General features: G+C 28.9%; 6 protein-coding genes across 6 annotated transcripts; 5 read left to right on the top strand and 1 right to left on the bottom strand.

Moving 5' to 3' along the window:
• Positions 1-799: 799 nt before the first annotated feature.
• On the top strand, positions 800-1,288 carry GO595_009511 (Heat shock protein 90-2; the record flags this gene model as incomplete). Its single annotated transcript, XM_067923205.1, has 1 exon — positions 800-1,288. One exon carries the CDS (start codon positions 800-802, stop codon positions 1,286-1,288), a length of 489 nt encoding a protein of 162 aa, XP_067770513.1.
• Positions 1,289-1,346: 58 nt separating this feature from the next.
• On the top strand, positions 1,347-2,939 carry GO595_009510 (heat shock protein 83; the record flags this gene model as incomplete). The annotated part of the gene is made up of 1 exon (XM_067923204.1): positions 1,347-2,939. The coding sequence occupies one exon, from the start codon at positions 1,347-1,349 to the stop codon at positions 2,937-2,939; it is 1,593 nt and encodes a 530-aa protein (XP_067770512.1).
• Positions 2,940-9,685: 6,746 nt separating this feature from the next.
• GO595_009509 (uncharacterized protein) lies at positions 9,686-10,255 on the top strand (the record flags this gene model as incomplete). The annotated part of the gene is made up of 1 exon (XM_067923203.1): positions 9,686-10,255. The coding sequence occupies one exon, from the start codon at positions 9,686-9,688 to the stop codon at positions 10,253-10,255; it is 570 nt and encodes a 189-aa protein (XP_067770511.1).
• A 278-nt stretch (positions 10,256-10,533) lies between these two features.
• On the top strand, positions 10,534-10,839 carry GO595_009508 (histone H4-3; the record flags this gene model as incomplete). The annotated part of the gene is made up of 1 exon (XM_067923202.1): positions 10,534-10,839. The coding sequence occupies one exon, from the start codon at positions 10,534-10,536 to the stop codon at positions 10,837-10,839; it is 306 nt and encodes a 101-aa protein (XP_067770510.1).
• Positions 10,840-16,985: 6,146 nt separating this feature from the next.
• GO595_009507 (potassium/sodium hyperpolarization-activated cyclic nucleotide-gated channel 1) lies at positions 16,986-17,543 on the top strand (the record flags this gene model as incomplete). Its single annotated transcript, XM_067923200.1, has 1 exon — positions 16,986-17,543. The coding sequence occupies one exon, from the start codon at positions 16,986-16,988 to the stop codon at positions 17,541-17,543; it is 558 nt and encodes a 185-aa protein (XP_067770509.1).
• A 1,096-nt stretch (positions 17,544-18,639) lies between these two features.
• Positions 18,640-21,258, bottom strand: GO595_009506 (uncharacterized protein; the record flags this gene model as incomplete). Its single annotated transcript, XM_067923199.1, has 1 exon — positions 18,640-21,258. The coding sequence occupies one exon, from the start codon at positions 21,256-21,258 to the stop codon at positions 18,640-18,642; it is 2,619 nt and encodes an 872-aa protein (XP_067770508.1).
• Positions 21,259-22,513: the final 1,255 nt, after the last annotated feature.

Genomic DNA, 22,513 nt, shown 5'->3' with positions numbered 1-22,513 from the left:
TTAAGGAAGGAGACCAAATTTAAATACACTTTTCAAACAAAAATATCTTTCAACCATTTATTAATCGTATGTAGTAAAATATTAGTTTAATTTAATTTATTTTTTTTTTTTTTGTTATTTGGGAAAAAAATGGAATTTATTATTCAGAAAAAACCCTTAGATTCATGTAAAAATACATTTTTCGAAAATGAAGACGCAAATCAAAATTTTGGTTTAAGCGAATTATTTATAATGCACTGGAGAATATTCTCAAGAGAATATTATCTGGCTAAATTTTTTTGTAATCCAGAGTTGATATTCATTTTAAAATTATCAAGAATAATATTTAAGGTTATATTTAATTTCAAAAATCATATGTTTTTATAATCTGAAATTAAAAAAATGATTTTCAAAAAAATTATTCAAATCAAAAATTTAGTTAATAGGAATTGTAATGAATTTTTTGTAAAGTTGAGTGATATCATTATAATCAAATAATATTAAATATCTGCTGACATCTATTCATTTTAAAATTAAAAAAAAAAATGAAATCGATTTCTCTAATATTAATATGTTTAATAGAATTCTTTTCTAAAACCATGAAAACCATCTAAAATAATTGTCATTTTATAAGATATTTTATAAAAATTTTATTTAATTTTTAGTAAGATATTTTTATTCACACCTTTACTTAACTCTAAAAGTGCTCTAGGGCACCCCAATATCTATTTTCCGTTCAAAAAGTGCCATTCCGCTAAGTGGCCGGACACCTTATTTCTGAGGATTAAAGTGGCCGAGTAAACCGTTTTCACTTTATTTCATGAGTGAACAAGTTGAAAGCTTTGAGTTTCAAGCTGAAATCAACCAATTGATGAGCCTTATCATCAATGCATTCTACACAAACAAAGAAATCTTTTTACGTGAATTGATTTCTAACGCATCCGATGCTTGCGACAAGATCCGTTATGAATCCCTCAAGAACCCAGAACGCCTTGGTAATCAAAAGGAACTTTTCATCAAGATTCTCCCAGACAAAGAAAACCGTGTTCTTTCAATCATTGATTCTGGTGTTGGTATGACCAAATCACACTTAATCAACAACCTTGGTACAATCGCACGCTCTGGCACACGTCAATTTATGCAAGCCATTGAAGAAGGTGCTGATCTTTCCCTTATCGGTCAATTCGGTGTCGGTTTCTTCTCCGCCTTCCTTGTTGCAGATCGTGTTGTTGTTACATCACACCACACAGATGATGACCAATACATTTGGGAATCAGAAGCAGGCCAAAAACTTCACAATCAGACGTGATACAACTGGTGAAGATCTTATCCGTGGTACACGTATTGATCTTTATCTTAAGGAAGATATGACCGAATTCCTTGAAGAAAAGCGTCTTAAGGACCTTATCAAGAAGCATTCCGAATTTATCGGATATCCAATTTACCTCTATGTTGAGAAGACAAAGGAAGAAGAAGTCACTGACGATGATGACGAAGGCGAAAAGAAGGTTGAAGAAGAAGGTGAAAAGAAAGATGAAGATAAGATTGAAGAAGTTGAAGATGAAAGCAAGAAATCCGAGAAAAAGAAGAAGAAGATCACCACAGTTGAACACGAATGGGAAGTTGTCAACAAGAACAAACCACTTTGGCTTCGTAATCCATCTGAAATCACTGATGATGAGTATGCCGAATTCTACAAATCCATTTCCAATGACTGGGAGAAGCATCTTGCAGTCAAGCACTTCAAGACAGAAGGTGATGTTAACTTCACAGTTCTCTTATTTGTTCCACGTCGTGCACCATATGACTTATTCGAGCCAAAGAAGAAGCTCAACAACATCAAATTATATGTCCGTCGTGTCTTTGTTATGGACAACTGCGAAGACCTCATTCCAGAGTACCTTAACTTCCTCAAAGGTATTGTTGATTCTGATGACTTACCACTTAACATTTCACGTGAAACACTCCAACAGAACCGTATCATCAAGCTCATCAAGAAGAACATTGTAAAGCGTGCAATCGAATTGTTCAACCAAATCGCAGAGAACAAAGAAGACTTCAAGATCTTCTATGAACAATTCTCCAAGAACATCAAACTCGGCATTCACGAAGACTCACAAAACCGCGCCAAGCTTGCCAAGTTATTACGCTTCAACTCAACACAATCACCAGAAGAACTCACATCATTCGACGAATACATCGAAAGAATGAAAGAGAACCAAAAGGGCATCTATTGGATCTCCGGCGAATCTAAAGAAGCAGTCATGAACTCGCCAATGCTTGAGTACTTCAGACATAAGGGAATCGAAGTGTTATTCTTAACTGACCCAATCGATGAGTATTGCTTCCAACAATTACGCGAATACTCCGACCATAAGTTGATTTGCATCACAAAGGAGAACTGCGAAATCGATGAAACAGAAGAAGAAAAGGCCGAATTCGAAGAGTTGAAGAAGAAGTTCGAGCCAACATGCACAAAGATTAAGGAGATCATCGGCTCCGACTGCGAGAAAGTCGTCGTGTCAAAGCGCCTCGTCGTCACACCATGCGTAATCGTTACCGGCGAGTTCGGATGGACAGCAAACTTCCAAAGGCTTATGAACGCACAAGCGCTCAGAGATAACACAATGTCATCGTACATGACACCGAAGAAGACATTGGAAATCAACGCAAAGCACCCAGTCATTGTGAAGTTGGCAAACCAATTGGAGAACGAATCAGAAGAAAAGGTCAAGGACATGCTGTCAATGCTTTGGGACACAGCGCTCTTGTCGTCCGGCTTCACGCTCGCTAACCCAGCAGGATTCAGCGCAAGAATCAATAGAATGGTCGCAGTCGCACTCGACGTAGCTGACCAACTCGAAGAATTACCACCAATCGTAGAACCAGAAGCCGAAAAGAAGGACGATGGCGAATCAGCCGATGCTGCTGATGTTGATAAGTTTAATGATGTTGACTAAACAAAGCAATCCAACTAAGTTGTCGTTTTAAAACATTTTTGTAGTACAATTGAGAAGTTCGAATGTGTTTAATTGCTTCAGCTTTGGTATAAAACGTTGTGAAGAATTTTGTGCATTGCTGTAATACATAGTGAAGAAATTATATGAAATATCTTTACAATAAAATTTTTAATTTGATCAGAGAATTGAGCGACACTTATGAATGATTTAATACAGCATTAAGTTATCATAGAAATGAAATTGCACAATTACTTCAATCATCCCGAGAAAAAAGTTCGGCGATATAAAGGGACTAACTTAGCAATTGATTAAGAGAGGAAAACATTGTTTAAAAAGTGACCGAATAACGATAGGAATAAATGAATGGGAAACCGTTAGTAATAAATAAACTTTTCAAATAAAAATCACATCAAAACTTTGATGCTTAAACTATTTTTCATAATGAGCAGTGTTGTTGTTAGCACATTTTTTTGGAATAGTTCAATTGTACAGCAGATGAGGTTGATATGTCCAAAAGGGGAAAAATTTCGTGAATCAGATTCAATTACATCAGACTTATTATTTCCTTTTTATGGAAGCATTGCAGTTTCTATTTTTTATCCAGACCATTTAAATGACATTGGTGTACAAAAAGTACAAAAAATGTCTGAATCATTTCCAATTTGTATAGTAATTATTTGTATATCAGTTGAAGAATCAGAACAATATAAACATTTTTTAATGAAAATCCCACCAAAGATATCAGCTGTTGTTTGTTTTCCACCTGAACAATTTTCTAAGCACGCGGCCGAATTTATATGGAAAACAGTTGAAAACACTAAACCAATGAAACGAAAGTTTGATCAAATTATTGAAGAAAAGCGAAGATTAGCTATGGATCCTGACTATCAATCAACCAAAATATTTAGTTCTCTTATTAAAGACACACATAAACGAGATGAAATAATAAAAATAATGACAACACGAACAGGGACAATTCGAAAAACATTTATAGAAGAATTACCCGAAGTAATAGAAAAAGATTTTTTCTTACAACCAAAAGAAGACTATTAACAATTTATTTATTCATTACTAACAATCAAATCTTCCCATTCATCGTCACTACTTTGACTTTTCTTATCATAATTCTTAGCACCGAAGAATTGCAAATCTGCTCCTTTACTTCCTTTATTCTTTTTCTTTATGAATTTTTTAATAATTTTATTTATTTGTTCTTGGAATTCTTTATCCATTGACTTATAAATTATTCGTATTAAAGGGCCGGAATTCATTGATATCAAACGAATTATTTTTATTGATTCCATTATAATTGAATCTTTTTCATTATATTGTAATATACAACGAAAATAAAACATTATAACATTAGTTAAAAATGAATCCAAATTATCAATATAAGTTTCATATTCATTAAGAATAAATTGAACGAAATTTGTAAAATCGAAAATTAAATTTGAATCATCATAAATATCTTCCAAATATTTATTCATTTGTTTCGAATTTAATATTCTCATTGAATCTTCTTGAAATATCCTTATGAAATGTATTAATAATTTCATTCCACCAAAATTAAAATATTCCCAAATGAATTTAGATAATGTATGAAAATGAATTAAATTCTTTTCTTTTGCCAAAAATATTAATAATTTATGTAAAAATTCGAATTTAAATTGAAGAATTTTTTCATTATTTGGTTTCATTCGAATTATTCCGACCATGAAATCAAAGTTATATTGTGGTGCAACATAAAATAACATAATACAAAGTGAAATAGTTTCATCGAAATTATATAAATTTTCATTAAATTTTTCGATTATAATTCCAATTAATTTTAATGCATATTTCGAAATTATTTTTTCATTTGAATTCTTTATTAAATAACACATAATTTTAGGATGAAAATTATTATCGTTCATTAATATCATTAATTGTTTCCATGTTTCAATATTATCCTTTTGAATTGCAGCTGATGAATATATTAAAAAGTCAATGATCAATGGTTTAATTAAAGAATTTTTCTTTTGATATAAATTAAATATAAGAAAAACTGATTTACAAATTGTTTTATTTGATATTTTTTCTGGTAAATATTTAAGTATTGTAATTATACCATTAATTGATGAAATTATTAACCAATTTTTCATATTCTTTTGTTCAATTATTTGCGTCAAAAAACGTGAAAATTGTTTTATGTCAATTATTTCTTCATTTAATATATATTGACTCCAAATAAATGAACAAATTATATCAGAAAAAATTGATGAAAAAAGACTTTCGAATTTATTAATTTCTTTTTCATTTTTCAACAAATTTACAAATTCTATAATTTTATTAGAAAATTGATTCATAAGTTTAGAAAGAATTGGACGAATAATTTTTAATAATTTCTCATTTTTTTGTGAAATAATACATAACTTAGAAGCAATAGCAAAATAATTTGGAGTCAAAGAAACACATTCAGAAATCCCTTTAACAAATATATTAAAGAAATCAAAATTATCTTTTTCATTAATATATTTCATATGAAAATCCAAAAATGTCAATAAGAATTCACAAGAATCAGAAATGTCAAATCTAGAAAAAGCAAATTTAACACAAGATAAAAATTGTATATCATAAAGTATTAATATTGGTGTACCTTCATTGACTTCTTTATCTTTAAATAACTCAATCACTTGGGTCAAAATTGGATTTGCGATATTTTGTAAATGTAAATTTCGACTTTCGATTGAATGTGTTAAAATTGTTATAATATCATCAATTGATTCAATTAATAATGGATTCGTTTTAGCTATAATTGGAAGAATAATTTTTGTAGTTTTAAGCATACAAATTTTAACTGATTCACATGAAGCTATTCGAACATTACCAGTTTCAGGTAAACATCCATTAGAAACACAAATTTTAATTAATTTCGTATACATTAATAACTTTTCTTTAATTTTTGTTTTGTTTGGATTTGCAAATTTCGAAAAATTCGTTGCAATTGAACATATAAATTTCATTGCATTTTTATCATTAGTTCTTTGTATTAATAATAATACTTTAGGTATTAACCAATCTAAATCACTTACGAAGTTAATTAATTTGATCATTTTCGAAAACGCTTTACATGCTTCGATTTGACATGACAAAGGTATTCCTTTACTTGATGGATATTTTATATTAATTTCTTTAAGAGATATTTTTAATTCTTTAAATACCGTTGATAAACACATATAAAATGACTGTAAACAATATGGGTTTTGATAAGAAGAAATTAATTTCAAGATAATCTTAAAAAGTAATTCTAATGAATTCGATTGTAAAATTCGTTCTTTAATTGTAACTATTAAAACATTAAAACATTTTACTATATAATATAAGTTATAAGGATTAATTGACTTATTATTACATAATAAACGTAACAAAAAATTAAGTTGTGAATCAGTGAATGGTAAATTCTTTAATTGTTCTGAATGATATTTAAACAAATTATATAACGCATGTAAAGAATATATTAAATTCGTATTTGATATTTCATTTAATACAATAATTTCTTCAATGATTATATCATCTGTAAATTTAACATATGAAAATAATGAACTTAATATAAAGCAGACGCATTTATTCTTTTTCCCTTTAATACAATTCATAATAATTGGAACAACTCCTTTTTTAATCGCTGATATTCGTGCGACACATTCAGCAATTAATTGAAGTTCGATATCATTAACAATCGAAAACGCAAATTTCAAAAGAGAATAAATTATCGACTTTTTGATATATTTATGCGTAACTTCATTATTAATTAATGTCATTACTAATACTACGGCAATAATTGAATTATTACATATGTTATTTAACCAATTGATCCATTGTATTTTCCATTGCTCAGAAATTGACATGAAAAAATTCGGAAAATTTTTCATAAGTAAATTCGCTAAATCTTCTGATGTAATTTCAGTGAAAATTGGATACAATTTAATTTTATCATTTGTTAAATATAATAATTGCGTTTCAGTAACTAACGGTGACTTAACCATTGATGTAATTAATGTTTTCGAAGGCTTCGAATTTAATATTAATTCGCCAATGCAATTAAACATTTTATTTAATTCGTCTGTTTCTAACTTCAAAATTGGAAACACTAAAAAGAGACAAAACTTATTCATCCAACTTTGTATGAAAGTGTTTGATACAATTAACCTAAAGAATTCCAATGTTATATCCAAAAACTTATTATGTACAGTTAAAAATAATGAAATTGAATTCGCAATTTCGATTAATTCATTGACATTAATATCTTTTTTATTCTTTTCTTTGTTAATATAATCAATGAATAATTTAATGTTTTTGTTTATATGTTTTTTGATCACAAATCGTTTCGGTAAACTCGTTAATAATATAAAAGAAGACTTAAAAATAGGATCGAAAATGTTATTACATTTCCAACTTTCTTTGATGAATTTTATGATATTATCTTCGACAATAGATATTAATCCATTTCGATTTGTTGTCGAAGATGATAAAATCGATGCAGAGACTATTGACATTCCATATATTTCATTTTTCGTCGATGGATTTGCTAAATATGTTATCGAAGTATTTAAAAACATTAATGAAAGTTCAATATCATTTTGTACTAAATCAGAAAAAAATTCGGCGCCTTTAGTTTGCGATGCATTATCTCTTTTCGTAGTAAGTTGCATCGCAAGTGCTGTTACTTCTGCTAATGTTTCATAATTAAATGATAACATTCGCATCACTTCAAAATGTTCTATGGAATTCAATTGATATTTGGCCATCTCATTGAATAATTCAGAACGGACATCTGAACCAAGTAATGTAACTAATGTACCAATCGATTTAATATTATATTTAATGATGAAATTGAAAAGCTCTGTTCGAATCGAGTGAATGAATTCTGGTTTAAGTAACGATAGAAAACGACTTAAAATTTGATCGAAAAATTGCGGAAATTGTGAAATGACATGTAAAGCATTCAAAATATGGGGCACCCCTTTACGAACATTTAAATTTTCTTTTTCTGTGAATGAGATTTGAGAAATTGCACATTTCGAAATAACATAAACTGATTCATCAATAACAAACGGTGAAATTTGATTAGTGAAAAGTTGTTGTAGGATTTGAATTATTTTGGGAATTGATATATCTTTTGTCTTTAAAAGTTTCCGTAAAAGTTTGAGCGAAATGATTTTCGTTGGTTCATTTCCATTTAAAATTTGATATTTCGCAAAATTAAAACATCGAACTGAATATCCTTTTAATGAGTTCAACGCCGCTTTAAAACATCCGACTAAACAAAACGCGTGTGGGAAATATCCGTAGGACTCAAATGGAGGGAGTGTTAATATGCATTCGACGACTCCGGGAGTTACAGATTTGGAATATTTACCAATGGACTTAAGCGTATAACCAGTCGCAAATATTATGGGCGGGTTTCGATTTGTGGTCATTGATGTGATTAAATTCCATATTTTGATTTTTCGATCTCCGTCATATAACTTGAGTAAATGTTCTGCAATTATAATGGAACATTGGAATGAAAGTGTTCCATTGTTTATGTTCAGACATTTGATGAGAACTTGTTCAATTGACTCAAACAATGCATCTGATAACTTGTTTTGGGACTGAAGGATTTCATCAAATTGAAAGAGATATGGTAATATTCGCTGCTCTGGTTCAAGTAATTTCTTTTGGCTAAGAAGTTCATTGAGTTCAGCCAAAAGATTTTCCATTCTGGAAAATTTAGGGCGCCCCAAAGTAAAATGTAATAAAATGATATCGCAAATGTGTAAATATTGTGAATGGGAATGAATTTTGTTGATAAGTGTGATATATAATGTCGTAAGTTTCTTCTTTACAATTGTTTTTTGTTGGTGATTTTAAAATTGATAATTTATCAGCATTTCTTTTGTTTGGATATGTTAGAGCAATTTGAGATTCAAATTCGCATAGAACAGTTAGTGCTATAACAAAATAAAGGTGTTTTGGATATTTATGCATTATTATTTGAAAACTGAAATTTGATCAAAAATAAAGTATCGCATACGCAGCAACCATCAATGCAAAAGCATAGAATGAGATATTAGATCATGGTAACAAGAAGCAAAAAATTCTTATTGTTAATGTAGAACGTTTAATAAGTATAATAACGGTTTCAGATTTTTTTTTTTTTTTTTTTTTTGAGCAAATATTGAAACATACGACAAATTTAATCGTGATAAGGACTATTTGTTTAAAAATTAAATGGCATCGATCAGTTGATTTTCTATCACGCAATCAAGGAATGTTTTTTTACTTGATAAATTGAAGGAAATATGAAAATTTGAATATATTTAATATCTCGAAATGTAGCGCTGATATAGAGTTTAAGATTTAATCAATCATTTTATAATCCTTGAAAAATGTTTTTCCCGTAAAATTTTGCCCTTAATGAAATAAAGATATAAAATCATTGAGTTATATCATTATAAGTATTTTCATTTCAAAACGAAATATGCCTTCCATATAAAAGGATGATTTACAGTTATTTTTACTAAAAACGTTCAAATTTTATATTTTTCTGAGTGATCGTCTGTCAATTTTTGCCAGACAGATAACCTAAATCAACCGCCAATTTTCAGTGCGTACGAATTGATTTTTCCAATGGTCCATTGTTTATCACAAAATTGAATTAAATCCCCGGAATGTGATAACTTTTTGATAGAAGCATTCCAGAATCTTAAATCCCCAAAAAAGAAGCTATGAGCGACGAATTAAAGGTCAGAATTCAATGGCTACCCGGCGCAATTTTACCAGTAGTAACAAGGTATTCTGCTACGGCTGCTGACTTATCAAATCTTTTACAATTTTCATGTTTTAACAACGAAAAGGTATATTTGTTTCACAATGGAGAAGTATTAACACCTTCAATGACATTGCAAAGTCAAGGTGTTCATAAAGATGATGTTATTGAATGTAAAATTGTCAGTCAAGTTGATAAGTTTGGTCCTATCCTCCCACCAGAACGACAATCTATTGCACGTGAAATGGCGCGTGTTTTAGATATGAGGACAGACATGACTGAACCAACAAAAGATTTCAAAAAGTCAGATTCAAATTCTTCTTATTCTTCAGACTCAGATTCATATAAATATTTGATGAATGATGACAATGACTTAACTACAGCCAATGACATATCATCAGAACCACTTCCTATTATTTGGCAAAATGATGAACAAGAAAACATTCAGTATCGAAACAAGACAAGCATTAAAAGTGAAGCACAAGCAAGTCCAGAAACGAGTAAGGGAATAGAAAAAAACATATTATGAGTGAAACATGTTTTTTAATAAATAAATTTGTTTTTCTCAAGATAGTTTTCCCTAAGTATGATTAAATAGAAACCCAAGAAGTTTGAAAATCGTGTAAATTGTCGGTAATAGAATTTGATGATGATTTAGAAGATCTTAGAACAAAAGCAAAAATTTATTGGCACTTTTATGTCAAAAAGTTGATTACTTAAAATTCATTCAAAATATATTGGAGCATAATGGCATTAAAATTTGCTTTGCCGCCAAAGTTTCGTGAAATGATCATTCCATAAAAATAAATGTCCGGAAGAGGAAAAGGTGGTAAAGGTCTCGGTAAGGGAGGTGCTAAGCGTCATAGGAAGGTTATGCGTGAAAACATCCAAGGTATTACAAAGCCAGCTATCAGAAGATTAGCTCGACGTGGTGGTGTCAAGCGTATCAGTGGTGACATCTATGAAGAAATTCGTGGAGTTCTTCGTCATTTCCTTGAAAATGTAATCCGTGATTCAGTCACATATACAGAACATGCAAGAAGGAAGACAGTTACAGCAATGGATGTTGTTTATGCACTTAAGCGCCAAGGCAGAACACTTTATGGTTTCTGAGTAATTTTTTTGAAATTAATAAAAATCGATAAATATAAAATTTAAATTTTCATTTCGTTGCTTTAACGTAAGCGTAGAAATGGTTGCGAAATTGAGAATTCATTGTAATGTTTTTCTTTATAATGCGCCAAAAAAAATTTTCAGTGAAATTTTTAATAATATATGTCAAAAATAACAAATGGATGGAAAAGAAGCCATTTTAGATCAAATCGAACCAGTAAATTTTTCTTATTCTCATAATTCTCAATTTCCAAATTCCATTTCATTTTCAGATGTTCAAGTTGGTCTTCTTCTTGCATATTCATCTTCAAATTTAATTATTGTTTTATATGAAGGAAGAGAAATTATTTCGATATTAAACGGACATAAAAGCGATGTCTGTACCGTAGCATTTGAAAATCACGGATGCGATATTATATCATGTGATGTTGAATCAAATTGTTGTTTTTGGCATTTTCAAGATTCAACTTGGCAAAATACAAAAACAATTAAATTAGGTTCTCCTGCTACATGCATTGCATGGAATTCAGTTCGTAGAGATATTTTTTATTCAAACAAAAATGGATTATTTAAATGTTCTCTTTCTGATTTTGGAACTAGTAGTAACAAAGCTTGTTCCAGTTCTTCTTTTTGCAGCTTTAATTTTGATGCATCTCTTTTAGCATCACATGATTTCAAAACTCTTGTAACAATATTTGTATTTTCTGTTTCTCCTTCATATACCACTGTCATACGTCATAGCTCTCCAATTATTATGTTTGATTTTCATCCATCAAAACCTGCTTTTCTTACAATTACAAATGATTATATATTACGTATTTGGGAACTTTCACAATTTTCCACATTTTCAATTACATCTTCATTTAAAGTACCAACAATGGGTATGTTTTTACATTATCCTTTTTTAATTGATAGCAAAATGCATGTTCCAACTAAAATCATTTTTGTCTGCCAAAACAAAATCCATAAAATTGAAATAAACGAAAATTGCCAGCCGATACAACCGCCAAAATTACCCCTTTTAGGGAAAAATGAAAAACGGAAATTATATGCTGCATATCGAACAAATTTAGGAACAGAAGCCTTTTTAATTGAAAATAATTCTATTGATATTGTGTCTAGGGAACCACGGACTTTTCTTTTCCATGATAAACCAATTATTCAATCACAATTTGCGCCGTTATCAAATTGGCTTTTTACACTTGATTCAAGTGGGATAATCATTATATGGCCAATACTTGGCCCATATGAGAAGCCAATTATGCTAAATAAATTGGTTGGAAATGCAATTTGGATAAATTCTAATGAGTTAATATACTTAAAAGAAAATTTATTATTTTCATATAATACGAAAACTAAAGAGAAAAACGAATTCAAATTTCCTAAATTTGATTCATTTAAATCATTTTATTATGCAAAAAATTCTAAAAAGTTATATATATTAACAAATTATTCTTTAATATCTGACGAAAACGAATTTAAGTTTAATGAGAAAATTGATTTATATTCATTTTCATTAGAATATTTAAATCAATTTTTATTAATTTTAAATGATAATGAACAAATAATTATATATTTACTTCCATCGATGAAAGTTATTAAATGTGAACAACGAAAAGGAAAAATCGAAAAAATTTTATCAATTTCATTTTCGACGTTTATAATATATTCGAATAATGAAATTGAATTTTGGAATAATATCAATGAATGTTTTGTACTTCAACATAAAATCAAATTCTCTAATTTAAAAGGTTTTTATTGTCATGAGAATTTATTAAGTGGACAACTTTATGCATATGATAATGAAAACATTTATCACATATCAAATGAGATAACAAAAATTTCATCAAAACATAAAATTACAAATATGATAATTAGTGACATAAATCATTTTCTAATTATAAATCAAAATCATTTCCAAATATTTCCTTCATTTATATTACCGAAACCAATCACAAATAATAACAATGAAGAAAATAACATAAATTATTTAATAAATTCCAATGATATTATAAACTTAAATGAAAATTTAATTGATGTAATTCAATCGACGATGTTTTATTTATTAGAATTTACGCAAATTAATAACTTAAATAATTATAAACCTCAACAAATCCCTGCGATACCAAATCAATATCCAATTCCAGATGCATTAAAGTTACCCGAAACAAGTAAAAATGAATTTCAAGAATATTCCAAAAAGTTATTATCAATTAAAGAAGATATTGACTTATTTGGAATGCGATATTTATTATCAATTATTAATCAAAGTCCAAATTCTTCATCAGTTATTTGGTGTTCATTTAGTTCACGTCAATCACAAATTATTAAATATTTAATACCAATTATTAATACGATTAATTTATCTAAGTTTTATATCCCTATTTGTATTCATCAACATAACTTATTAGAATTAATTGTTAAGTCTGCATTAGAAAACACTTGGAAAACATTCCAAAAAGTTGATTTAGTTGCTTTATATTATATAGCAATGGGTAATCAATCAAAAATATCAAAGTTATATAACGTTTTAGGTGATGGACCACGTTCGAATTTCTTTAGTCATGATTTTAAACAAGAGAAATGGCGTAAGAGTGCATTAAAGAATGCATATTCATCATTATCTCATCAAAACTATGAAATGGCTGCAGCTTTATTCTTATTAGTGAATGATATTAATTCATGTATAAGTGTCATCACTGGTAAAATGCATGATTTATTAACTGCGTTTTTGATTTTAAGATTAGTAGAAAAGTCAAATTATAACTCGAAAAATATTATAACATTTTTAAAAGATGCAAAATGGAATGATGATATAATACCAATAATAATTTCGAACTTAATTAAGAATAATGATAATGAAATATTATTAAAAAATGTAATTTTAGAAAAGAATAAAAATAAAAATATTTCGAAATTCGGAGATCGTCGAATTGTATTATATGAAATTTATAATTATATTACTAAGAAAAATGACATTTTATCCGAATTAATATCAAATTTATTAAACGATGGATTAATACCTTTAGCGAATTATTTAATACATTTCAATGAATGTCCATATACATTTGTTAGATCAACATTCGAAGTCGAAAATAAAGTCGAAGAAGAAGAAGAAATATCTGAAAAAGAAATAATGGAACCAATACAACAAGTAAAGACAACTTCTGTATTTGACTTTGGCGGTGCTAATAATTGGGACATTGATGATGATTATGATGAAAGTGATTGGAGTTCAGATTCCGAAAGTGAAAGTGATAAAAGTGAAAAAAGTGATAAAAATGAAGAAGAAAAAGTTATTATTAATGAAAAAGAAGAAGAAAAAGTTACTATTTTTAATGAATTTCTATTTTATCAATGTGAAAAATTCCAATTATTATATAATGATAAACTTAATGATGAAGAAGAAGACATTAGTTTTTGTATATTACATTTTCATACATATATTAATAATTATCAAAAGCTTCCGAACAAATTCCAAATTTTTATCAAAGAACAATTATCATTATTCATTGATTATTGTTCGATCCAATTCTTACGATCAATACCATTACCATTAACGCCCAAACAACTAATTGATTTATGTGTATCTTTATTTGTTATGATTGATTCACATAAGAAAATATCACTTGATTCACAAACAATTAAATCATTACCTAATGATGGATTTGTTCATTCCATTTTATTCGGATCATTTGTAGTTTCTCTTTGGTCATATTTACATTCATTGTTATTACAATTAATAAGTAAAACGAATGAAATAATCGATTATAATACACTCGATTATAAATCTTGTTCATTATTCGACGTCGATTTTACGTCGCCTCGTTTCCCTGATTCAGTTCCACATTTATTAATTAGCTTCTCACAAGACCCAATTTTCTACGTTTCGACATTAGAAAGAAATCGTTTGTTAATTATGTTATTAATATTTCATAAGTTTTTAAATGAATCTTCATATTTCACTCAAAATGGTGATAAAAATTGGCAAGAATATTTAATTAATATTAGATTCGCTTCGATGTTAAGATCATTAAAATATTATCAAATAGCATTAAATTGTCCTTCAATTTTGCCTCATGAGAACTTAACTCAAAATGAAAATCTTTTAATAAATTTAATACAAAACGAGCACGTTAATAACCGTAACCTGTTTCAAAGTATTCAGGAAAGCTCAATTCAAAAACTCGGAATACCGCCAATTTCAAGAAACGGTTTAATTTCAGTGGGTTCGTCTGAAGTTTTGCCGATACAATTCGATGAGTTGAAAACGTTCTTCGCGTTGCCATCAAATCCTAAGAACATGATTGTAAGCGCTAATAAGAAAGTTTTAAAGATCACAATCAAAGGGCCACAAAATATCGAAGTGACTGAGTTTGATAAGACGATACAACAAATTGAATTTTTCGAATTAATACCACATCCAGACTTTCACTTATTTTTAGCTGTCTCTACACAATTCTGTGTGTTGTATGACCAACAATTGGGCGTTAACTTGTACACATTCCAATCTTTAACACATGGGAAAATTTCATGTTCAGCATTTTCGACCAATGGAATGCGAATTGCAATTTGTTCGAACTATATCGACATATATAGCTTCGATTCGAGCAAATGGTGCTCTGATCCTGCGATATCCATTGACATGAAACATCAAATTATTGCGATTGCTTGGCTAAATAGTGACACTTTATTAGCGATATCAACAGTTGTCGGGTTATTTGTTGTCGACGTGTTGAATAATTTCATCATGCCAATCGAATTAGAGAAAGATTGGGGAGTAGTGACACATTTGAAAGTAGATCATAAGAATGGAATGTTAGTGTTTTGCGCGAATGGCGGAGTCGCCGGAATTTGTGACATACGGAAAAATTTTGAGAAAATTTGTATATATAATTTGGGATGTGGAATAACTTCGATTTCTTCAATCGATAATATATTCGTCATAAGTACTGATAATGGAAATGTTGTGATGTTTAACACATTAAAACCGAACGAAACTTCAACGCTGGAGGCGAAGTTTAAAATTAATAATATTCAGATATTAAATGATAGAATATTGGCATGCGGAGATGCTAATAAAATTATAAGATGGATTGCTAATAGAATATAAACAGTTTTTTATTTTGATTTTGGTTTTTAATTTGATATTATGAAATAATGGATTGTAAACAGCTTATTGCTTTAATTTCTTTTTTTGATATTTGATATTATGAAATGGATTGTAAACAGTTTATTGCTTTAATTTCTTTTTTTGATATTTGATATTATGAAATAATGGATTGTAAACAGTTTATTGCTTTAATTTTGGTTTTAAATCGATTTTAATATCTTATGAAATATGGAATGATAATGAATCTCAAATTGTTTTAGCTTTGTTTAAATTTTTTTCAAATGAAGCTAACAATGGATATAATGTAATGTTTAATGCTGAAAAAATGTTAAATTTTAAATATTTACAATGAACAAAAATGTACATAGACAAAAATTTTGAGCTTGTAAGCAGTTTTTGTGTTGATATCCAATGAAATTTTTTTAAATGCATATTATACTGAACATTCTGGAAGCAAAAATTGACTCCATCATTTGTTTTTGACTAACAACTGATAGCAACTTTTTAACATTTTGTAGGTTTTATTAAAATCGATCCTGGCAATTTTCAAAAATTTTTGTTTTTTCACATTAGCAATTTTCAGGGTTTTTTAACTAAGTCTGTTAGATATTTGAAGGACTTAAAGGCACTAAAATTTTTTCTTCGCGATAAGTCTTAACTAAAAATCAGAAATGACAGAACAATATCTCGTTCTGATAAATAATAACTACCTAATGTGTAAAATTCAACAAAAAAATTTTGGCGATAGCGAGCAAAATTATAACCGTAAAATCTATTCAATACAACTGATAAATGAATTCAAAATGTTAAAATAGAAATATCTCGAAATTGTCTTGATGATTTCCAAAAATGCGAGAATTCTCAGGAAAAAAATCAAATGTAATGTTATATTTTATTAGTTAGTTATAAGGTCAAAATATCAATGACTGCTTTCTGTCGTCATAAAGAAGTAAACGGTTGAACTGTAATTCAAAAGTGCATTCGGCTGTCGTCACTTTTGATGACCGTTTGAATAAAACGGTGAATTTTGGCGATGGAATCTGATAATTCACAGAATATCCCCATGTTTTGGGATTTAATCAATGACGTTGACAAGGCTGCTTACTTGAAGATTCAAAACACATTGGCCTCTTCCGCTTGTAAACATAGAAGACATCATTCCAAAGCTATTAACAACGATATTTTGCTGACAATAAAATCATTTATATTAAGAGGCGATGAAGATGATTGGAAAAGATCCCTTGTTTGTGGAATTGGTTGGATTAATGACTCAGTTGTTATCAATACAAGACAATTAAGAATTCTTATATCAAAGTGTAAGTCTTCAATTAATGCAATGTTCCAAAACAGTGGGTATGTGACAGTTTCAACAACAAATGAGTTTTCAAGCGCAATGTCACAATACTATCCAGCGATCAAAGATAACTTCTCTGAAATAAGGAAGTGGACAGTTAGGTGCCTCAAAGATCATACTGCAGATAATCATCCTGTAGATAACACTGGAACTGGAAATTTAGGCGAATATATTCCAGATGTAAATCAAGTTTCAGAAGAAAAAACACCATCGCCTCAACAAGAAGAAACACAGTAATTGAGGAATATTCTTTTTAAAAATATTTTAAAATGAACTTCTTTTTTTTTGGCTAAAAAATCCCATATTGAGTTAATTATGTTTTATTATCAGTTTTTCTCGATTTGAGTTTTTATTTCCTTTAACGATTTGGGATTTTATTATAATTAAGTCATGTCACTAATTAACTTAACTATTTCATCATTACCTTTTTTATTTGCTAACATAAGTGATGTTTGAAATAATTTAAATGTTTCCCAAATATTATTTTGGAACATTATATTGTTAAAATAAATATTATCTTCAGCATCAATATCAATTCCATCTTGTTCAAGAAGTAATTCGACTATTTCTGTATGACCTTTTGAAGATGCTAAGATAAGAGCTGTTCTAAATAATTTAAATAATTTCCAAATATTATTTTGAAATATCATGTAAAACATATTAATATTATCTGTGGCATTAATATCAATATCTTCTTGCTCAAGAAGTAATTCGATTACTTCTGGATTATCATATGCAGGTATTAAATAATTTAAATATTAAATACATCTAGCTTTAATATCAATTCCATTCTGTTCAATAAGTAATTTAACTATTTCTATATGACCATTTAAAGATGGTCAATCATAAACACCAAAAAATATGACTAAATATTAAAACTTTAAATAAAACAATAAAAAATTTATATCATTAATATTCATCCCTCCTTTCATATTGGGGTTGTCGGTTTTTAAATCATGCTTTGGCAACATTATTACTAGTTGTAATGAAAAATAATAGTGAGCTGCTTCAGAATGGCTTTATGATGTCAATCTTTTTTTAACATTAAAATCGAACATAATCAGAATATATTTTCAACATATTGTATGATTTAGAGTGAATATATATAATTATTTGGAAAAGAATGAAATTTCTGAACATAACTAATCTAACAAATTATACCCACTTTCCATAATTACAAAATGAAGTTAAAATTATATATTTTCCTTTTACAACATTTTTTGATGAAAAACAAAATTATCTAGAATTAAAGTTTATTAAAATTTTTGAAAATCAAAGCATCTTCATCACCTTTTACATAGTAACAAAAAACAATTCGTAAAACTAATTTATTTCAAAGTGTTTCGTATCCCAACTCTTCCTTATCTTCGCTTTTAATCTTACTATATTTGTTCATTCTCTTCCTCACAACAAACACATATATAACAACAACAACGCCAATGATAAGCAGTCCTCCAACTGTTATTTTAATCGCCAATCCGATTTTGCTATTGTTTCCTGAAGTTTCGTCACTTTTTATCTTAACGTCCACCGAAAGACATTGGCCTGTTCCTCTTTGGATGCATTTCCAACTATAAATGTCTCGTTGGACAAATGCTCGTTCTACAAATGCATTACATTGGAAATCTGAGCCGCCACAAATTATTTCAGCCCATTGTGATTTTGATGAATTTGATGATAGTGAAAGAGTTGTAATTTCATCATCATGGAAGTTACTAATGCATGGAGTTAAGTCATAGTTCATTTCCATTGTAACAGATTTAATTAATGTTCCTGGTGAATCTAAATAACTTTTTCCTTTCATCATTAAAGAACTAACGGTTGCATCGTTGACTACAAGTGATGCCTCATTCGAAACATTTACTGAGTCAATCACTAATTCTCCATAAATTTTTATATCTCCTTTCACATCAATCTTTGGAATTCTGAGGTTTACACGATTGCTGACCGTTAACATATTCAATGATAATTCATCGTATGGAAAAGTGTCGATGATTTGAAGCTCATTCAAATTTGAATCGAAGTAAACCGTTTTGTCTGAAATTTCGTCTGAAAAAGTTATCGGAACGACGGTTGAAAAATGATCGTTAATCAAAATTGATTCATCTTTGATGTTCTGAATGATTAAAGCCGGAACATGAACAATAGACCAATTTCCAGAAACACTTATTTCATTAACATTAACTACATTTAATGCAGAATAAGATGTAGTTGATTGTGCAATATCGATTTGAAGTGAAGAATAATGTGTACCATCAATAGTTATTTTGTTTTGAAGAGAATTCGAAAGTTTTTTTGTGTTTCCAAATTCCCATTGACCATTTTCGAAACGAATTATATTTGCATTCTCTTGTGGGTACAAAGTTATTACAGAGTTTGTTGCATTTTCAAAGTTAAAAGATGAAAGTGAATCAAATGTTGCTTCAATTTTGCTGAAACTTGTTGCAGAAAGAGATTTCGAAATTGTTGTGCTGATTAATGTTATAGTATGTGTAACGCCACGAATAGACGGCGAAGCATCAATAACATTTATGGATAAATCGGATGATTCGAAATATCGCGGAAAGTTTCCAATGTTTTGGACGTGAATTTGTAACGTTTCGGTGGTAGGAACGCCAATAAACTTCATTGAAACAATCTTGTTTTGGTTCTCAATGTCGATTGCTGTGGTGGAATTAATGGGTTCTTCGATTATGAACGTGACATCTTTGGTAACATCTCTTATTTGCGATTGCCAATTGTTAATTCCAAACTCTCCGTCATAGTTAGGATATGATACTATTAAAGAAACATATGAAAGATCTGCACTGTGTTCAAAGTAAACATGATTTTGCCCATCAAATGATAATGATATGTCATAACTTGAAATTGTATGATCTTCATAAAGATCAAAGGTTCCTTCCTTAAGGACCTCGGTTTGGGAGTAAATGAGTTTCTTGTCTGATTCTGAAAATGTTGTTACTTGATTAAAATCAAAATCATTAAAATCGTTATAGAATTTAAAACCATAAAGTAAAGTCTTCGTACCAACGTACTCTTGTGCATTAATTGTGTAAGCTGCAATAAGTGAGTAACTATCTTCAATTGGAATAATTATTCCTTCAAAACCATTGCCAACATTAAACTTTGTAAGAGTAAGATCGCCTGAAAGTTGTATTATTTCGTCAATTGTTGTAGTACCTTCATCAACAATTACGAATGATTTTGTTGGTTCATCACATGAGCTTCGGAGCACTTTTGCATTTAAATTCTTTACATGTATCGTTGAACTTCCTCCAGTCAAATTTGTGACAAAAAGTGACGAGGGAAGTAAAACATTTTGGTTTTCTCCAACAATGATTTCGCCAATTGTTGGACTGTAAGAACTTATAGATATCTTTGATGATGATGTGGATTCGGAAGGGAGATCATTGAATGAGAAAAGATAATTTGGACAACTATTTTCAAAACTTGCGACAAGATGGTCCATGTAAAGCTTTATTGGAGTGAGCGTATCTAAAGTTGTTGATGTAACATCAAGAGATTGTGAATAAATCTGAATATCACTTTCTTGACTTTGAAGTAAATTAATGTCAGTAATGGATAATTTTGTATCTCCATCAACGTTATTGAAATATAATTGGAAAGGACATTGGTTGACAAAAGAAAATGATAATGTTGAATCTTGATTTTGTATTTTAAGTTGTGTTTTTGTAAAATTAAGATTAAAAGAATCTTTGTCAACATTGATTGAAATATAGTTCTTGTAAAATGAGGTCATTTGAATTTCTTGGGTTGATTTTAATTCTGAAGTTAATGAAAGATTAGAAGTTGAGATGGAACTGAAAGAATCCAAATAAGAACCATCTGTGCAAAGGCTATTCGCATTAAGAGAAATTTTCTTTGTTGGCTTTGAATTAATCAGAGTCAATGACTTAGCGTTCATGTTATCTGTTTCACCTTGTTCTCCCATCACAGTGAAATTTAATGAGTCAAATGTATAATGAATTGTTTCTTTCATTTTGATCTTTAATAAGGAATTTGAACTTTTACCGACAAATTCTAAATTGATACATTTATCCACGTTATCTGTATTAACATTTGCTGGTAAATTAGGCGAACTTATAATGTAAATTCGATAATTACTGAAACCTTCTTGTTCCTTAAATTTAGTCCAATCACTTATTGTTTCAATATCTTCTGGACATACACCTTCTGATGTTTTGAAACATACTTCATAAAATGAACAATTAATAAAGCTTAGTAGAAACAAAAACATCTTATTAAATAGTATGTTGAAAAAAAGTGTCAATCTTCTTGTTACTAACAAATGAAACCTTCATAATAAACAATGTTAATAAATAAATGATTTTAATGCTTTTTTGTCCATACTGGTCTGTTACTTTATTTCTAGATGAGAGAAATAAAAACATTTGGCCAACGAATTATTTGTATGAAGTTAAAATAGTATCAACTTTATTAAGGGGGTGAGGGGAAAGATTATAAAATTATAAAAAAAAATAATGAAATAACACTTTAAATATACAAACTTTCTTTTTTTTGAACCTAAAGTCACAGGAACGTTAAAAAGATGTCAACATACAAGGGAAAGCTCATCGATTTTGAACTAAGCAAAGTTTTAGACGACAATACACAGATAGAGCCTTTAGCCCCACAAATGGATATTGATGGCTTTTATGAATTTTTAAAAAATAAGATTATGAATTTCATTGACGGGTTCAATTCTAATGATCATGATAAAATAGGGGAATCGTTAAGTGATATTCCTGATATCAAGTTGTATGGGAATTTTATGATAAGAAATTTAATTATTCAAAATTCTGTTATTCCAAATCTCATACAAATTATTATGAGCAACGAAATTCCTGAAATCGTTTCATTGGCATTCCATTTTATTGATGTTTTAGCAAAATATTCGACAAATATCACAAATATTCTCAAAGATTTAAATTTTATACAATTAATCCTTCCAATATTTCCTTCGTTTCCTCTCAACGCTCAACAACAATTCGTGACTATATTTTACTATATTATTTTTGATTATAAAAATGTTTTTGATTATCCATACCTTGATTTCATTATCAATAATTTTTCTGTGGCACCAATTCAATTTGCTTCCATTCTTCTATTTGCTATTCGCAATAAATTTGATTTTGCTGATAATTTTTTCATCCCTTTAATCGCAATAATTCTTGATAACGCTGACC

This window comes from Histomonas meleagridis, assembly GCF_020186115.1.
Source record: "Histomonas meleagridis strain 2922-C6/04-10x chromosome Unknown contig_9, whole genome shotgun sequence".
Lineage (NCBI taxonomy): Eukaryota > Parabasalia > Tritrichomonadida > Dientamoebidae > Histomonas > Histomonas meleagridis.
Note: the sequence above shows the minus strand (reverse complement) of the source record. Positions and strands in the feature narration are given on the sequence as shown.